The 18,898-nt window shown below is 51.4% G+C and overlaps 1 protein-coding gene across 1 annotated transcript; it reads right to left on the bottom strand.

The window, feature by feature from the left end:
• Positions 1–329: 329 nt before the first annotated feature.
• Positions 330–15,383, bottom strand: CLU (clusterin). Its single transcript, XM_065878568.1, has 9 exons — positions 15,246–15,383; positions 11,674–11,790; positions 10,204–10,352; positions 7,731–7,901; positions 5,818–6,229; positions 4,644–4,745; positions 1,714–1,943; positions 828–997; positions 330–576 (listed from the first exon to the last, which is right to left on the bottom strand). Exons 2-9 carry the CDS (start codon positions 11,750–11,752, stop codon positions 567–569), a joined length of 1,323 nt encoding a protein of 440 aa, XP_065734640.1. The 5' UTR covers positions 11,753–11,790; positions 15,246–15,383; the 3' UTR covers positions 330–566.
• Between the last annotated feature and the right edge of the window lie 3,515 nt (positions 15,384–18,898).

Below are 18,898 nucleotides of genomic sequence, written 5' to 3'. Positions count from 1 at the left end.
CTGCACCCTAATTTTCAATGTATTCCTTCAGGGTATCACCCCCGCCCCCATCAGAATATGTATCTGCTTTATAATGGAATGGAAAAGATTCATTTTTCAGAAACGTATTTTTAGCTGGCTATAGGGAACATCTCTCTTCCTAAAAGCAAGAAATCTTTGAACTGGGTCAACTTCACTGTCCCACTCCTTTTATGCTCAACTATATGAGAACATACCATCTTAGCCATTGCTTTTTCTTTTCTCCTTTTTTCTTCCACACCCAAATGAAAGTGTGTGGGAGATTTAAAAAAAACAAAACAAAAATAGCATAAAGAGGACACAGCAGAGCATTCAGATTACAAGGCGGTTTACTGAGTTAGTGGCATGCGGGGAAGTTCTTCCCGTGATCAGCAAATGCAGGCATTACAGTGCAAATCCAGAGGGAGAAGCTGGGTGCGGTCAGGAGGGCCTCGAGCCCAGGGCCTGGTCAGCTGGTGACGTGCAGAGCTCTCTAGAGGGGGCTGTGGCTCATCGCGGGGGCAGCTGGACGCAGACACCCCCCTACTTGGAAAAGCAACGCTCACGTCTCACTCCTCCCTGAAAAAGAAGGCGGGGAGGGGAAGGTGAGGCCTGATATTCACCGAGAGGCAGCAACCAACGCTCCAATTCTTATCAACCCAGAAGAAACATCCTCCAAAGGAAGGAGAAAATTCCCAGTAACTTCGTGGCTCCCTGCCTGCGCTGTGGCTACAGGAGCAGCGATTCCCAGGCCAGGTCCTCTGCCCTCTTCTCAGTCCCCAGGGACCTGATGGGCCCAGAGGGACCGCAGGTGAGGCCCGCACACTCACCTGCTCTTCTGGCGGTATTGTTGTAGCGCTTTCTCTGCCACAGTCTCCATAAACTTAGGACTGGAGACTTCTTGTGGGACCGTCACAGTGAAGGGGTAGGAATCAAAGAGCTTCACAACCACCTTAGTGAGGCCAGAGGGAACGCTGGGGTCGGAACTGTGGGAATTCACCTAAAGGGAGAAAAGTCACGAGAGGGCGGAAACAACGGTCAACACGGACTCATTTGGCACCTGAAGTCAGGCTTATTAATTCAGATCAGTTGACCCCTTTGCTTTTTACTCACCTCGACACCTATACAACTTGGTGAACAGAAATGCCCTAATTCAGAGACCCTCGTTTGTGGGTGTAAATGTCATTCACGAAGGACCAACCTGGGGGAGCCCCACCAAGTAAAACATGTTTCCTTTGAGGAGCCACTGGCCACGTGGTGGTAGAAGAGGAATCAGGGAAGGAAAAAGAAAAGGTTCCCAGCACTAGAGGGAAGCTTCTTATCACTGGAGGAGAACGATGGGACAATTCATGAGCCATCCTAGGCAGGACAGGGCAGCAAGGCAGCTCCCCGGAAAGGGCACTAGCTCTGCAGCCGGGCAGACAGGTTCAAACACCCAGGTGATCACCCTGCAGATAGGAGACGCTGGGTAAGATGCTGAACCTCTCAGTTTCCTCATCTGTAAAATGGGTCATGACATTCCACGTCACTGAGTGATGAGGTTTCCATGCACCACTGGACCTGAGGTTTTTGTTTCCTGCCATATGACAAACGCTCAGTGAAAAGCAGACATGCGCTCTTGAACATCTTCACCCCGTTTCAGCCCTGGGGGAGGATCACATGAGCTCCAGACAACACCTTGAGCCCAGCTTCAGTGTGTGGCCAGGACAGACTCACCGTGGAGACCTGGAGATAGTGCTGGCTGTCGCTGTGCGTGAGGTTGGCCAGCTGGGACACCCAGGTGAACTGCTCGTTCAGCTGCTTCAGCAGGGAGGATGTATTCAGCATCTTCTGCTGGTAGGACTGGAGCAGCTGGTCGTACAGCTTGCTGAACTTCTCCGCCAGCTGCAGGGACATGTTCAGCTGCTGGCGCAGCTGCATCTGAGAGGAGTCGTTGGCTGAACAGTCTGCCCGGAGAGTAAAAGAAAAAAAGACAAACAACAGAAACGTGAAGGGAGAGCTAAAAAGGGATGAAAACAAATGGCAACCAGTTCACGCAGCCAGGACCTAAGGCAGAGCTAAGGCAGAGCTACTCCAAGCTCCAGTCCACCAAGCGTTCGCTAGCAGCCCAAGACAAAACAGAAGGCTCGCCCCGCATGTAAATCAGCATGTGCGTCCTTCATTGAGAATGTCTTGCCCTGGGAGACGATGTCATCTGAACTAAACTGTCTCAGTGACATCACTGATTTCTCTTTGGGTGCAGGACCCTGTCCCCTTGGGGACCAGCAATGAGGGGCACTGCCCACACCTCAAGAAGCACGGACCTCAGGGCTCCATGTGCTCAGACCTCACTGCCCTCCTTCCCTCCGTTAGTCATTGCAGGAAACGGTGGATGTTACTTGTAGCTGCCATGGTACCTGCTATGTACCAGGCACCACCAAGTACACTGGATAGCCGTGATCTCTAATGGTCAGATGTATTCTGACGTTAAGTGTTATCAAGAATGAAACTGAGGACCAGAGCGGTAAATCATTTGCCTAAAGTCATAGGATGAACGATTTGTGAGGGCAGGATGTTGAACCCCGGGCTTTAACTCCTAAACTTGGGCTCTTCCTACTCTGAGTCTGTGGCTCTGGAAAATTCTCCAAGCTTGCCTATATCTATAGAGTTGGAAATTCTGGCCCCAGGAGCCTGGGTAGCAGAAGAGCCAGTCAGGACCCTCGGGCCACAGAGCACAGTAGCCTGGGGTTGGGCATCCGGGCTTTGCCCACCTGCCCACCATGGGTGGTCGCCAAGCTCACCAGAGAGCGGGGAAGTTCATTGCTTTTGGTCACCAAGTGCCCACTGCAGGTTGTCAGGTGGATAAGGGCTGGGAACTACCCACTCTCTCTCTCTAAAAACTACTGTTTTTCTCTCCCTTGATTTTTGAAAGATATTCCCCAAAAGAGCACATCAAACCCAAGCACGTCAGGGGAAAGGGGGCGTTCTTTGCACACTTCACCATGGTGGCTTTAATGATTTCCACTAGAATAAAATAAAATGTCAGGTGGGGCAAGACATAGGATTATTAACAATAAACTGGGTTGAAAAAGGTACATAATGACGAAACTTAACTCTTCTTACCAGGGAATCATTGAAAATAAGGACTGTCATTGAGAACTGGGTAGCAGTCTAGAGCAGTGGCTCTCACCTGGGGCAGTGCTGTCCCCAGGGATATTTGACGAGGTCTGAAAACCTTTTTGGTGTCACAACTGGGGTGAGGGTGGGAGGCTACTGGCCTCCAGTGGGTAGAGGCCAGGGATGCTGCTAAACATCTCACAGTGCACAGGACAGCCCGCCACAAAGAAGGACCTGGTCCAAAATGCCAGTAGTACCGAAGTTGTGAAATTCCAGTCTGGAGGTCCCGGGCAGCACCTGCTCAAATGGCTGCAAGCACCTTAGATAAGGGGTCATAAGTCTTCTTCAATGTAGAAAAGAAAACCGCTGTTTCAGGAAGCTGTGATCAGTGAACATTAAGATCAGTGCCAGGGGCGCCAATCTGAGCTTGGGGATCTGTAGGTCTCTTCTTCTGGCCCTAACGTGACTCTCTCATGGTGTGATTTACACTCTTCTAATCGTGGTATTTTATGGGATAAACCCAGGAGGTTGTGTACTCACCTCTCGCTTCTTCATAGGTCAGCCTCTTACAGCACTTGTATTTCTTTTGCAGTAGCTTCTAAAATCACAGCAATGAGACTAGGAATATTTAGCTAGACTCTGAAGGCCTGCCCGGGCAAACCCAAAAAGTATTACGTAAGAGCAAAGCCGTAAGATCGATCCACTCGGTACAAGGGAAACAATTAACTTTTTCCAAGCATAGACTGTTGTGGGCCAGGAAGTGTTTCGCCGCTTTTATAGGTGTTATTTCCAAGTAAGAAGAATTTAGTCCCCCTGATAAAACCGAAGGAAACAGCAGAAGGGAGGTATTTCCTCTGCCTCAGGGACCAACCTACCAAAGGTAAAGTTGCCGGGAAGCTAGGGTACCACTAGGAGAGACCCACGTCTTCAGGGTAGAGAACACAGCAGCACTGATTGGGAACACATCACAAACGCCCCCAGGGCGTCATGTAATCTTGGGCAGGTCACCAAACCTTCTCTGACTGAGTGTCCTCCTCCGTAAGACAGGGATGATAACTGTGGCCACCCCGGTTGTTCCAGGAAAAAGAGTAAATGTTTGTAAAGTGTTTACAAGAGTGTTTAGTAACACACACATGGGAAGAGTTTGTTTAACAGAATCCACACTGCCTAAACTCTCACTGTCTGCGCAAAACACGAGGACGTCTATTAGGTTTGGCCCTTGGGAACAGACGAACTGAGGGAAGTCAAAGGATGACAGCTCTTTAGAAAAGCACGGCGGCTCCTGCCACCGTCAGCCTGTTAACCGTGAGCTGGATCATGTGGTAAGCACCTTGTATTCTGTCCGACTTCAGGGACAGCCCCTCATCTTAACCCGCGACCCCAGATGGGGACCCAAGCAGAGCTGGGCAAAGGACTCCCCCACCCAGAGTCACAGCTGGAAGGCAACAGGGCTGGCATTTGAACTCCCATCCGTCTGAGCCCATAAAAGCAGCCCTAGTGAGGTGCTGGAGACCCGAGGACACAGGAGACCACGGGGCCCCCCGACTCACCCATGGACAAGATCTCCTGGCACTTTTCACACTGGTCCTTCATCTTCAGGCATCCTGTGGAGTTGTGGCGGATTTCCTTGCACACGGTACGGTCACTGCTGTCTTCTGGAGACACACAAGGGCAAGTCATACAGAGCGACACAGAGATGGATCACCGCCATCTCCCAGAGCCCGTCCACACTACTGTCTGGCCCTTTGACATGGTTCTGCGGGCAGAGCAGGTTGGACTCTGGTTGTCTGCCTGCAGACACAGGCTCGGATCGGGGCTCCCTGCAGCGGGACACGCAGGTGGTCCCCAGGGCCCCCTGAGCTGGGTTCGGCCCCCTCCCCCACCACCCCCACCTGCTGGCACGTCTCCTGCCTGCTTGTACTTCTCTTTGGCATCATAACCCGTTCTGCTCTGCATTCTGTCTGGCTCATTTCTCTCCCCGGGTCAGACAGCAAGCGCCTTGAAGGCAGGAATAGGATCCACCTTAGAACCTCCTTATGACACAGGGAGCCCCCCATGATGGAAGTGCAGTCAACTCCTTGCTCAGCTCAATACCCTCCTGTGTTTCCAATCCGTTTCAAGCCACAGCACCGTGCTGGTCAAACTGTAGCATTTAGGAGATGGGGTTGGCCAACGAGTGTCTATTGGTTCAATGAAGGAAATCACTTCTGAGAAGTTTCGGCTTCTCGTGTCCATGTTAGAGTTCCTTCATTCAAAATACATTCATCGTGTGCCCATTCTCTACCAGACCCTAAGGTTACAGCCACAAACAGCTTTCTTAACTGTACCATGAGCTGATTATATAATTTGTCACCAATATATGCATGGCGTCCACATAAAGCCACCTGAGTTCCCAAGACAAAGGGGTCTAGTTCTCTAGAGGAAAGAGTCAATGTCATGCCCTCCAGGTGCTGGAAGGAGCTTGGTACACTCGAAAGAACACAGGTTCTGAATCCTGCAGGGCTAGATTTCACCGGCTCCCACTTTATCAGCTGTGAACCCTTGGATATGCTCCTTCACCATCCTGTCATAGTTTTCTCCCCATCAAACCGGGATGAGAGCGCCCCCCCCCCAGGTTTCTGGGGGTAGAATTCAGATGACACATGCCAAGCCCTGGCCACAGTTCTGAGCATCTAACGGGTTAGCATCTCAATGAATTGTGATTTCCCATCCCATCCTTCTAACCTCCTGGGAATTCCGCCATCGGGAAGTGGTAGGGAGTTCTATGCATGTGGTCATCCATGGCCTGCTGGGCCTGGTGGATCATGTCAAAGAAGGGCTGAAACACGTCATGGAAGTTCAGGGGTTCCAACAAGGGGAAAGGCATGACATTCCGGGTGAAGCGGGACTTGGGATTGAAGAAGAGCGATCCCCTTGGGAACGAGCCAAAGGGCGAGTAATACTGAGTGTCCTGGAACTTCCGGGGAAAGAACCGGTCCTGGAAGAGCTCGTCCATGATGTTGGATGCACGGTTGAAGCTGTCCTCCATGACGTCCATCACGTGGCCCTGCTGCCGGTCGTTCTCCAGCAGGGAGTCGATGCGGTCACCATTGATCCACAAGTAGAAGGGGGAACTCTGGTTCAGGAACTCCTCGAGCTGCGACAGGAGACAGGAGACAGTCAGGGGTGCTTCCCCCTTGTCAAGATGGGCCAGGCCCGGCCCCTCCTGCCTGCACCCGGGGCAACTCAGAGTCACAGCAGGCGGCAGAAGGCCAGGCTGGGACTGGCTCCCCATCTCTGAACTGTCCAGGTCAGTGCCTTTCCTTTCTACCGACCCCGAGGGGAAGAGCTTAGGAAGACCTGCGAGGCCGAGAGAGTCACAAGGCCCGTCACATGAGACTAGTCTGCTGTCCTCTTTGGCCACTGGTGATCCCCAAGCCTGCTCAGCCAAGGGCCAACTGACGGGATTCCTGGAAAGGGCAAAATTCATGAGCCCTAGCTGAGCAAGGCCTGCAGGACAGGGAGGATCAATAATAGGGTACTAAAAATTCTTAATTCCTTCTGTTTAAGTGGATGCAGGGATCTGCCATACCGTGGAGCCATTTGTTACGTTAGGCAGCTAATAATTGCTGAATGAGAGTCTTCGGAAGATGGCAAATACCTGGCACAGGTGCTTTTCATGACTCCACATTACTGCACTCATAGCAGACATTACCAATTGATCACAGCGCTCTGGGCCGCAATGCAGCCAGAACTAATCAATTGCATCCGGCATGTGAAATGAAGCTGTGATATTGTGATTTATAATAAGAAATATATATTTGGTCTGGTCCTTGATAAAGAGGTCTTAAAGCCCTTGGAATTTCCTGTGATAAGAGCAATAAAAGTGTCTTTTGTTATGTTAGTGAGGTGACTTTTTGGAAATCACCTAGGGACGGGGGCTGGTGAGCCAACCCTAGGATTAGAGGGTTGGAACTTTCAGCCCTACCACCTGATTTCCAAGGAGGGGAGAGGGGCTGGACCTTGAATCAATGACCAATGGTCAATGATTTAATCAATCGTACCTATGTAATGATGCCGCCATTAAACCCAAAAGGATGGGCTTTGGGAGCTTCTGGGTTGATGAACACATGTGCCAATGAGATGCAGGAGACTGTTGAACTCGAAGAGGTGATGGAAGTTCCCCATCCTTTCCCCATCCCTCCCGCTGGGCATCTCTTCCATCTGGCTGTTTCTGAGTTATATCCTTTTATAACACACCAATAATCTAGTATGTAAAATGCTTCTCCGAGTTCTATGAGCTCATCTAGCAAATTAATTGAACCCAAGGGGGCGGTCATGGGAAACTCTAATCTACAGCCAGTCCGTCAGAAACACAGGTGACCACCTGGACTTGTGATCGGTGGCTGAAGTTGGCAGTGGGGATGGGGAGGCGTCCTGTGGGACTGAGCCCTGAGCCCGTGGGGTCCGATGCTGTCTCTGGGTAGACGGGGTCAGAGCGGAGTTCAACTGCAGAACACCCAGCCGGTGTGGGAGAAATTCTTGATGGGGAAATCCCCACACTTGGAATTGGGTGCAGAACCAAAGAAGCATATTCAGTCCTCCTCACTGCCCAACCAGAGCCCAGGCTGTGCTGAAGAAGCGGGGCCCCTTGTCACCTGTTGGCCCACCAGTCCCGAGCCGCTTCTGCAGACACGCGCGTAGAACTTCATGCAGGTCTGTTTCAGGCAAGGCTTACACTCCTCCCAGAGGGCCGTCATGGTCTCATTGCACACCCCCTGGGACGCCTTCAGCTTTGTTTCAGAATCCTTGGTGTCATTCAGGGCATCCTACAGGAGGACCGAGGCTGGGTTAGCAACAGAAACCATGGCTTCCCCTTCCCCAAGCAGGCACCGTGGTGCTGGCCCCCCGGCCCAACCTGGCCACATGGGGTGCTTATTTCCACCCCTGCTCTGGCTCACGTGTTCCCAAATCTGCCCACCTGGAATTCCCTCCCCATCTGGCTCTAAACATCCTCTCGTCTTCAAGATCCAACTGCTCCTTAGTCCTTTCCAGCCATTAGAGCTCATCTGGACAGCTCCTTTCTCTGACGCTGCACTTACAGTCTCTACTCCAGGACTTCCCTCTCGCTAATACCCCACTTCCTAGTCTCAACTTCTGGAATTTAAACGTCATCGTTCAAAGCTTCCCTGAATCTTATTTCTCTATTGCAACCATGGTCCCCGGCATGCCACAGGAATAGGTAAGCTTCCAAAATTAAAATCACCACTACTACCGAAACTCTCCAAGATGACCATGACATTTGATCCAGTAATTCTACGAGAATCTATCCCAAGGAATTCCTGCAATAAAGGAAAAATCCATATGCTTGAAGATATCTGTTACAATATTCATGTGTGGCAACAAAAATACTGGAATCAACCCTAATGCTCAAAACTAGGGGACAAGTTAAGGAAACTGTGGTACCTACAAAAGGTAGATAGGACAGCATTACAAGGGATGTTTGTAGTAAGTTTTAAGTATTATAATAAGCATTTTTCATGTTAAAAATTCAGGAGTTTGAGTATAGTCACTGTCCAAAAAGTATAGAGGAGAAAGTGTAGTAAGAAATAGATCAAATGTTAAGTGAATTGTCCTTAGGTAAAAGGGTTATGGAAAAACTTCTGCTTTTCTATATTAAAATCTTGATAAATGTGTATTACTCTTCAAAGAATTAAGTAGACCATCCATACCCCAAAGCAAAGCTACACTATGAATATCTGAATATGTGAGGTCTTCTCTTGCTCTGTGTCCCCTGCCCCCCTCGTCCGAGATGGGGAAGGCCACCACGCCTCCAACTGGGCCAACTCACAGGCGTCAACTCTGCTGCCCAATTCCTTTCTTTCCGGTTCGCATATTCCTCAACTAAGAAGTCATGGAGCCTTTTTCCAAACTTGATATGCTTTATCATAGAACCTGGATTGTCAAATATCAAACTCAATGAGAAGCGCAAAAATTCAAGAACAAGGGCTTCCCTGGTGGCGCAGTGGTTGAGAGTCTGCCTGCCGATGCAGGGGACACGGGTTCGTGCCCCGGTCCGGGAAGATCCCACATGCTGCGGAGCGGCTGGGCCCGTGAGCCATGGCTGCCGAGCCTGTGCATCTGGACCCTGTGCTCCGCAACGGGAGAGGCCACAACAGTGAGAGGGCCGCCATGTACCGCAAAAAAAAAAAAAAAAAAATTCAAGAACAAGACTTGCTGCTTCTGCACGGGCTCTAGGTTTCTCATAGTGTGACGAGAACTAATACTGATGCCAAGAAAGGCACTAAGTTTCAAAGAAAGTTAGAGCTGCACCCAGGCCAACATTTCCTTAAGTGGTTTCCATGGAATTGTGCTACAAGCTATCAGGAAAAAAATAAATGGTTCCATGGTCAATTCGATTTGGAAAACACTTGGATTAAATGAAGTTACACGTGCTTCCTTTACCGCACAACTTTTCTGAGTCTTTATAATGCTTTTACTCTATGCATCAGGGATCATGAAGGTGGCAGGGGGCCCCATCTCAGCATCTCTGTCATTAGCGGTAGGGTGGCAATGGGAATAGGCTTTGAGGAGACCCTGAAGGACATTATTGAGTTTTTAAATAAGCTCCCTATTGAATTATAGTGTTTTCGTTTTGTATGTTCACCATTGGACCTAGGTGTCTCTCTACGAAGTAGTCCAGAACTCTATAGAGACTTGGGCAATACAGCATGCGCCTGCCGTACCCCCAAAGCTATTGACCCTACTAGATAAGCTTCCTGAAGGTAGGGTGCCACCCCTCTCCTAACCTGTGACAGTGACAGACCCTACCCAAAGCCTGCCTTGGACCTTGCACATAGTCTGGGTTTAGAAAAATCTACTGAAGTGAATCTGGGCGGCAGGCCCTGGGCCAGGCTTGTAACAAAACCAGATCCAAGATCTCACTGCTTGAAGCTTTGAAAAGCAAATAAACCTTCCCTATTTGTTAACCACAGCCCCAGTATCAGCTGACACAACCGGAGAAGGCCTGTGGGTCACCATAGTAACCTGGCAGGGCATTCGGAAGAGCAAGGGCCCCTCCCTCCCTCCAGCACAGTGGATCAAGGTAGGGGTCACCCGGGCTCTTCTTACCTCTTTCTTCTTCTTAGCCTCTTCTAAGGAGCCAAGCAATGATTTGCGCTCTTCGTTGGTCTGTTCTATTAGGGTCTTTATCTGTTTCACCTCCTTGAGAGCATTTTTAATTTCTTTATTAATGTACTTACTCCCCTCGGTGGACATTTCTGCAAGAAAAGAGCAGGGAGGTAGATGAGGCCAGAGGAAGGGATGGTGCTGGGGATATAACCCTGGAACCAGCTGGAATGGTCAGAAAGGCCAGTGGGCCCAGGGGCTGCGATGGCTGGGATCCTCCTGGCAGGCAGCCTTCCGGCCCCAGCTTTGCCCTGACACAGGTTCCATCCCAGGGCTCACTGTAGACCCAGGGCCAGAGGATCGATTACACCCAGCTGCTCAGAAATGCAAACCATGGGAGCGGACACGCCCCAGAGGAGGGACAACCCAGTCTGCCCCCTGGAGCTCTGGAGAAGCAGCCTACCCAGCTGGAGAAGAAATTTTTCAAGGAAAAAAAAAAAAAAAATCCTGGAAGCGTAACTGTTTAAGCATCAAAATATAAACTAGTGTTATTGTGGATACACGTCTTTCTGCAATGCAGTTTAAGCAAACATCTGAACTTCGCTGTTCCGAGGCAGTGTCAGGTGACAGGGCCACAGAGGTGACTTAACAGCACCATCCTTCAAGGAGACTGTGATCAGACACCACACCGCGTGGCAAATGTAATGAGACAATGTCACCAAAGTACCGAAAGTAACAGCCAATGCTTCTCTGGTTCTTATCCTGGGCCAAATGCTGAGCTGGACACTGCACGTGCATTTTATTTAATACTCTTGACACTGTCTTCACCCCTTTGCACAATCGAGGATAAAGAATCACAGTGAGATCAAGATACTTACCCAGGGTTATACAGCTGGGGAGGGCGGAGCCAGATTTCCACCCAGCTCTGAGTTCAACGCTTGGGTTTTTAACTATTACCCCAGAGAGTCAGTCAGCTCATAGGACAAGGGTGGGGCAGAGGGAAGATAGGTTTCAGGAAAGGCCTGGCAGCAGAGGGGAACCACCAGCTGGGCTCTGAAGGATGACAAGCCCTCGTAGTGAACGATATTCCGCCTTACCTGAATCCGGAGCATTGGTTTTCTAGGTGGAAAGGTGGTGGATACAGGTAGTAAGTGCTATGGAAACTCAAGGGGAAATCCAGAGAGGCTCCAATGGTCCAGGTTTCATGGAGCTTCGTGGAAGAGGTGTGGACGCCGGACCGAGCAGACGGGGAGGGGAATAGCCCAACGAGCTGCAGCAGCCAGAAAGGGCTTGGGGTCTACCTGAAACTGCCTGGAAGCCCACCTGACCACTGAGAGCCTAGGCCGGCGAGAGATGGCTCAGAGAGGGGCCCGGGCAGAGCAAACCCGATCCGATGCACAGGACAAAGGTGGTCTTAACCCTTGGGGCCCTGACACAGGGAAGCATGCCAGGAGAGCACGCCTGGTCACTTACCCTGAAGCTCTTTGTCCGAGATTGCCCTGCCATTCTCCCAGCTCAGCAGCAGGCCCACGAGCAGCAGTAGAGTCTTCATCTCACCTCCTTCTCCAATTCTGGAATCCTAGCACGCCTCTGTTTGCAGAGAACAGGGGACTGTCATGGTAACAGCTAGACAGCCCGCTGGTTACGGGCCCAGCCTGCTGCCTGTGCGGCTTCCCAGGAACCCTGCCGAGGCCTTGCCCTCCACTCTCCCCGCAGCTGGCATCACCGACTTTTTATCCCAGGGAAGTGACAAGAAAGTATCAGACTTGCCACTGGGCCCCTTCAAAAGAAAGTGGAGGAAGTGGGTACGGGGAGGAACCACAGGACAGCAGCCTGATATAGAAGAAACAAGAACTCCAGAGTAAGAGCCACTGGGCTCTGGTCCGAGCCGCCCTCCTCCTTCCTCCTTCTCCTTGTCCCCCATAATAGCTGACTATGCCTAAAAAAGGCACATGTGCTTTCTGCATCCAGAAAGGCCATCTATCTGATGATACCTGCTCACATCAAACGAACCCTGAAAACACCTCTCTTGGGTCACTCATCTGGCCTCTGCCGTCCCCCTAAAGTGGGCACTGCAGCCCACAGCACAGACAGCCCCTTGCTGTCTGCATCACGAATCCTGCCCACAGCAGGCATCACCAATCAATCACAGCACTGTCCCCACCAAGGCTCAACACCTCCTGAAATTGCTTTTCAAGGGTCTGAGGCAGTGACAGCCTCTGGGTTGCTACAGGGAAATAAATCCATTTGTCATCCCTAGCGTGGATGAGAGTAGAGCAAGGCGGGGAGGACAGTTGTCTTCAGGGAATAGAGGGGGGGGGGAGGGCAAGGAACCTCCCCAGGAAAAGTCCCTGTGGGAGGACGTGCCACTCTGCTGTACCAGCTCCCTTTCACGCAGCCAGTCCCTCTAAGCCCACAGCAGGGTGTGTGCCAGGGTCCTCCCACCACCACTCGGCTAGCTGCCTTGAGCCCTGGACCAGCTGGTCTTACACAATGGACCCTTTCCCAGAAGCTGAAGTTGTTGCAAAACAGAAACCCCTCCCCCTGCACTGCCCTTCACCCCAATGCTCATCTGAACTCACCCGTTTCCCCTAAGAGAATGGGAAGGGGGTCTCCCCTTCCCGAAATGAGGCACATCCAGAAGCTGCTCTCCGCTCAGCAGGCCCATCTGGACCCTTGGGAGAATATTAATGAGGCAAGTCCCTCCTGAGACATAATTAGTAAGGCAGCCAGGCTGTGGTTCCCGAGCAGCGTGGGAGAAGAGAGCAGGTCACCGCCTTCCCCAGAGATGGTGAGCGGGCAGCTGAGCCAGGGTGCTATTTCAGGTCTGCGTGGCTCTGTCCTAGCTGCTCACTGAAGCCTGAAACGCCTCAAACAGGGACAGAGCCTTTGTCACGCCAGAGAGCGAAAGCTGGCGAGAAACACCCCTCCAGCAAGAGGCCCCCGATAGCAAAGACTTCTGAGAAATCCAGACACGAGCCTCTGAAATAGGTTGGGACCAGAAGACAGGGCACTGGGTCCTGAGGAAAAGAGAGACAGGACAGCCAAAGGCAAGAGCTCTGGATGAGAAGCCTGGAATCCCAGCGGTCAGTACAGGATCTCCCACCAAGAGCCTGGGGGCCATGGGAGCCATCGAGTTCCAAGCTGGGAGAGAGACCTGTCTCCTGCCCAATCCCTCCACCTCAGAGGGGAGGCTGAACCCAGAGACAGGATGGGGCTTCCCAAGGCCTGCAGCAAGCTGGTGACAACCCCAGGATGAGGACTCAGCCCTCCCAAACCCCAGTCCAGTGTGGTTTCCTTGACACCAAGTCACTTAAATCTCTGAGCCTCCGTTTCCTCACCTGTAAAATGGACCTAATAGAGATTTTAGAGATGGGAATGTGTTCTGTAAACCCAAGGGTCTCATGTAATCATAGGAAATTCCGACTCCTTCAAAATTGACGTAGGATCAATCATGGGCATGGGCAGTATCTATCGGGGAAGTGGGAGGAGATGGTGTGTTGGGAGAGGGACAGAGGAACTGAAGCAGGTACACAAAGGTCACCTGTGGTCCCTCCCCGACTGTGGGCTTTGCCTCAGTGATGTGATCAGCTCCTACGAATCACCCGGGAGCCTTGCTATAATGCTGATTCTGATTCAGAGGCTGCTTTTCTAATAAGCTTGCAGGTGATATCGATACTAATCCAAGGCCAGTAGGAGAACAGCGGCTGCGTGGCCAAACTGCCCTCCCTTTGCACTGACTCACCTCCCCACCCATCTCCTGGCCAGGGTGCCTGGTTGCCAACTGCTCTGATTGAACAAGCCACTCCAAGGCCCTCCTTTCCCCAGAGGAAGCCGTGGGGAGGACATGGTCACGCAGCTAGTAAGCTGCAGGGTTTAAAGCCCAAAGCCCAAGCTCCTCTCCTACTGCCTCCCCAAATGCAGAAAACTCAAACAAAAAGAAAAATGAGAAAATAATTCACCTGTAATTCACACCATGGAGAGGCAAACATTAGCACTGTGGTATATTTCCTCTTTTCTATGCATTTGCATGCAATCGGATCCTTTACATCCACTATCTTCAAATACTCTCTAAAAGCACACTTTTGTGGCTGTGTAATAGAGTCCTTTTTCTGATGTACTTTATTTTGCCATCCCACGAGGCCGGGCATTTAAATTATCTATAATTTCCCACTATTATTATCATAAACACTCTGGCGAGCATCCTTCTATAGTATCTGTACTTACTCTTAAATTCCAAACTTCACTCTTAAAAAAATAATAATAATAAGTTTCTTTTTTTCATTAGGTCCAGAAATTCTGGAAGGTCAAGGCTTGGGTTCTAATCCCAATTCTGATACCTATTTGCTGTCTATCTTTGGAGACGGTCCTAAACCTCTCCAGGCTTCAGATTATCATCTATAAAATAAGACAGTTGAATCAGATGTCTGAAGTCTGATGGAGGTTGTGTGATGTTTCTCTGATGTACCCTGGTGCATTAGGAAGCAGAAAGAGTAGGATTTCAGTGGTTGCAACATATACTTAAATCAAAACATCATTACTTATAAACACACAATCCAGAGAACTAGAGAATTCGGGAGCAAACAAGATGACTCATGCGCGCAAGCTGACAACCACCCCTGGAGCTCAGTACCTTTCCAAGGAAGATGCTGCAGGAAGGCTGCAAGTGCAGGCCAGCTCTGCCACTCACTAGCCTGGCCTCGGGCAACAGCGTCAGTCCTCCAAGTGTCAATTCCCACATCTTTACAAAAGGAGGATCCTTACATCTATCCCGTTTACTCCACAGAATTGTGGTTGGAGCAGATGAACAAAGGGCTTCCTGAGTCCCTTGCCTGTCTGCCGGCAATTCGGTCCCGGCTCGGCCGTCTGGTGATGGGGCTCCGACCACTTCCCTTCCCTGGATCCGCGACTCCATCTAAAGCGCCCCTCTGACAGCCCTGTGACTCCCAGTGGCCGTCCTCTCCTCGCCTGGGTGCCGCCCCTCCGCCCGCTCATCAGTCCCGGCCAGGCTCTGCACAGGGGCAGGAAAGGTGGGGACATCTCACCGGTCAGCGGTGCCCGCACGCTCCTCCTGGCGACGCCGCGTGCACAGCACGGTGAGGCGCTCGTATTTATAGCGCTCTGCTGCGTATACACCCACTTTGGGGCTGGCTGCAAACCTGCATGACTCACGCCCAAAGAATGCGGTAGAAAGCACCGGGAGCTTTCTGGAAGCCGGTGCGGGAGGGGGTTCGGAGGTGCGGGCGGGTGGATGTCCGGTGCAGCACCCGGCAGGGGGCGCGGGGGCGCGTATCAGCACCGCGAAAGGCTCCGGCGGAGACAGACCCTGGGGTGCGGGCGCGCACCGCTGCCGGCTCCCCGTCCCCGGGGGCTCAGAGCTGGGGCACGGCGCCCCCAGGAGGGCAGAGCCTGAATTAACGTGCAGAGCTGGCACCCAGCTCCGCAGAGATGGAGGGATGCTCTGCGCCCCTGGCTGGTGCCTCGTCCCCAGTAGAACGTCAGTGTTCCGCTGCCCAATTGAACGTTAATCTCTCGCATTCAACACGCGCCACTCCTCTGGCTCCATTGAAGTAGAACAGCGTCAGAAATAACGTGGGTGTGATGGAGAGGGATGTCGTGCTAAAACACAGGAAGTACAAAATGCCGGCTTCCCGAACCACCACCTGACCTGGTGGTCCTTTGGCAGACCTGCTGGCCGGGAGGAAACAGAAATGTGTTTTTAGGGATGAACACAGCATCCATATGGGGAACTAGAAGGCCTCCCAGGCTCCTTGACTCCTGGACGTTAAGCAAGTATTTTCCCCATCCACTAGGGACCCAGCCAAGCAGGTCGAGCTTCATGAGCACCGGACCCTGCCGCCCCACACTTGGTTTGAGGAGCTACTGCCCCAGTCCTGAAATTCTTGAGTTTTTGAACAAAAGGGGCCCTGCGTTGTCATTATGCACGGGGCTGCGCAAATTATGCTGCTGGCCCTGCTTACAAGGGAGTCACTGATCTTCACCAGCCCCAAGTTTCCTCCGCTGGCTCAGGAGAAATCTTGCCAAAGGACTTTTTTTTTTTTTTTTTTTTGGTACGCGGGCCTCTCACTGTTGTGGCCTCTCCCATTGCGGAGCACAGGCTCCGGACGCGCGGGCTCAGCGGCCATGGCTCACGGGCCCAGCTGCTCCGCGGCATGTGGGATCTTCCCGGACCGGGGCACGAACCCATGTCCCCTGCATCGGCAGGCAGACTCTCGACCACTGCGCCACCAGGGAAACCCTGTCAAAGGACTTTTTTGGCAGGGGGCTTTGATGTGGCACAGGGATAGGAGGTGTCACACCACGCTCTGGTGGGGAGGGGACTAACTGAGAAGCCCCTCAGGCATAGCTACTTCTTGAGGAAGAAACAGAGCCACGCACTCTGACGCTAGGGTGTTTGAGCCCCAGGAGAAAGGTCCAGGGGCTGGAGGGTGGTTCTTATACTGGCTGGGGGAGATGGGTCGGCAGGGCAGGTATAGGCAGCTTGGTTTGCTGGCTGACTGAAACCCCGCAAGATGAAGGGCTCAGAGGAGAGTTCTATGGCCAGGGGCTGAGTTGTCCTGGTCACAACTTTTGAGATACAGCCTAAGGCCCAGTCCCTGGTCGCCCAAGGTCCAGGGGCAACTAGGACCCCACCCTTTTCAGGAAGGAGCACAGAGGGAGCTTCTAGGCCTGTGAGAAAAAGAGGATGGGGGGAGGACCTGAGCTGGGCGCATGGAATTCTGACCACAGTCTCAGCTCTGTCCCGAGGCTCTGGGTGACCTTGGTTGGACCAAAGACTTTAACCCCCACTCCTGAGTTCTCAGCTTCTTCCTTTTGGACAATGAGGAATCTGGAATGTATCGTCTCTGAGGTCCCCTTCACCCTAACCCAAGGCAATGCCAAGTGAGAGAAGGTCATCAGCTCAGAAGGAAAAAAAAAATCAATAGACAATTGGGAACAATATTTCTCCCCTGAGGCTTCACTTTATCTTCCTTAAAAAGTCGAATTATCAGGCTTCCCTGGTGGCACAGTGGTCGAGAGTCCGCCTGCCGATGCAGGGGACACGGGTTCATGCCCCAGTCCGGGAAGATCCCACATGCCGCGGAGCGGCTAGGCCCGTGCGCCATGGCCGCTGAGCCTGTGCGTCCGGAGCCTGTGCTCCGCAACGGGAGAGGCCACAACAGTGAGAGGCCCGCGTACCGCAAAAAAAAAAAAAAAAAGTTGAATTATCAGTAACAGCTACATTTTCTATGGCAACTGCCTCTTCCTTAGCATCTTATCAGTGCCCAAGGCCAGAAGTCTCTCTGAGCACGCTCCTTGTAACTTTTCTATCCTGCAGCTCCCCCAGCATCTGGCACAGGAGGCACAAATCTGTAATAATTGTATTTTTAAAAATCGGACTTTGGAGGACAAGGCAAGGAGATCTGCCTTAGTCAGCTGAAGTAGGGGAAGGGAGGAGAGGAAGAAGGGTTTGGGAGAAAATAACATGATTCACAGCCATGACTGCAGTCCTCTGGGAAAGATCACTTGATGACTCTAGCTCACTGCTAAGCACACAAGGCTCAGAAGATGAAACTTTAAGGAAAAGAGTTCACCATAAATGCATCACTGGATTTGAAGTAGTCTGAGTAGATCACAGATGCCAGTTGGTACAGCCCTCACCCAATACTTGATTCTGGTTGTTTTGTGGGGGTTTTTTGGCATATAGTTGATTTACAGTGTTGTGTTAGTCTCAGGTGTACAGCAAAGTGAACCAGTTAGTTATACATATACATATATCCACTCTTTTTTAGATTCTTTTCCCATATAGGCCATTACAGAGTATTGAATAGGGTTCCCTGTGCTCTACAGTAGATCCTTATCAGTTATCTATTTTATATACAGTCATTTGTATATGTCAGTCCCAATCTCCCAATTTACCCCTTCCCCACTTTCCCCCTAGTAACCATAAATTTGTTTTCTCCATCTGCAACTCTATTTCTGTTTTGTAGATAAGTTCACTTGTACCCTTTTTTAGATTCCACTACTTGAGTCTTAACTGCCCATTCTTAACTACTTGATGCCACTGCTGCCACATTCCCATCAGGTGGTCATCCTGCCTCTGTTTGAATGCCCCTGGCAACAGGGAGCTCACTACCTCCATGGGAGCAACTGTCTAGTAAAACCGTCTACAGAGTTAGCTGTGTGTAGACTTTGTTGAGTCAAAGTCTGGCTCCTGCAAGGGACAACCCCAAGCCCAGCTCTGTCCCCTGGAACCACACAGAGAAAACCCAATCCATCTCCCGGCTGCTGGCCCTTCAGATATTTGAAGGCAGCTAGTCACTTCTCCCAGTGGTGCCCCGGGCTCGTCGCTGCCTGCGTCATCATTTTGGCAGAGGCTGCTGTTTAATCATTTTTCTCCCATCATGGACTTAGGCGGTCGGGTTTGGGGTTTGGGGCTTGATGTTTTTCTTGGAGTCGGGGACCATCGGAGAGGGGGCTGGGGGAAAGTAAAGAGCTTTACATTTATCTGTTCATCTCTTAATGCTTTGCCCACCCTCCCTCCCCTGCTATGCGATGTCTTTGCTATGCACCCCACCTTTGCCACCGCGGTCCAGCTCTGCACCACCAACAGGGCGGCAGCTTAACCACTGCTGATAGAAGTGGAACAAGTTGGAAATGGACAAGAACAGTAAGTACTCTGTTGTGCCTCCCATGT

The sequence above is a fragment of the Phocoena phocoena genome, chromosome 6 (assembly GCF_963924675.1).
Source record: "Phocoena phocoena chromosome 6, mPhoPho1.1, whole genome shotgun sequence".
In the NCBI taxonomy this organism is placed as follows: Eukaryota; Metazoa; Chordata; class Mammalia; order Artiodactyla; family Phocoenidae; genus Phocoena; species Phocoena phocoena.
This window is presented reverse-complemented; position numbering and strand designations above follow the sequence as displayed.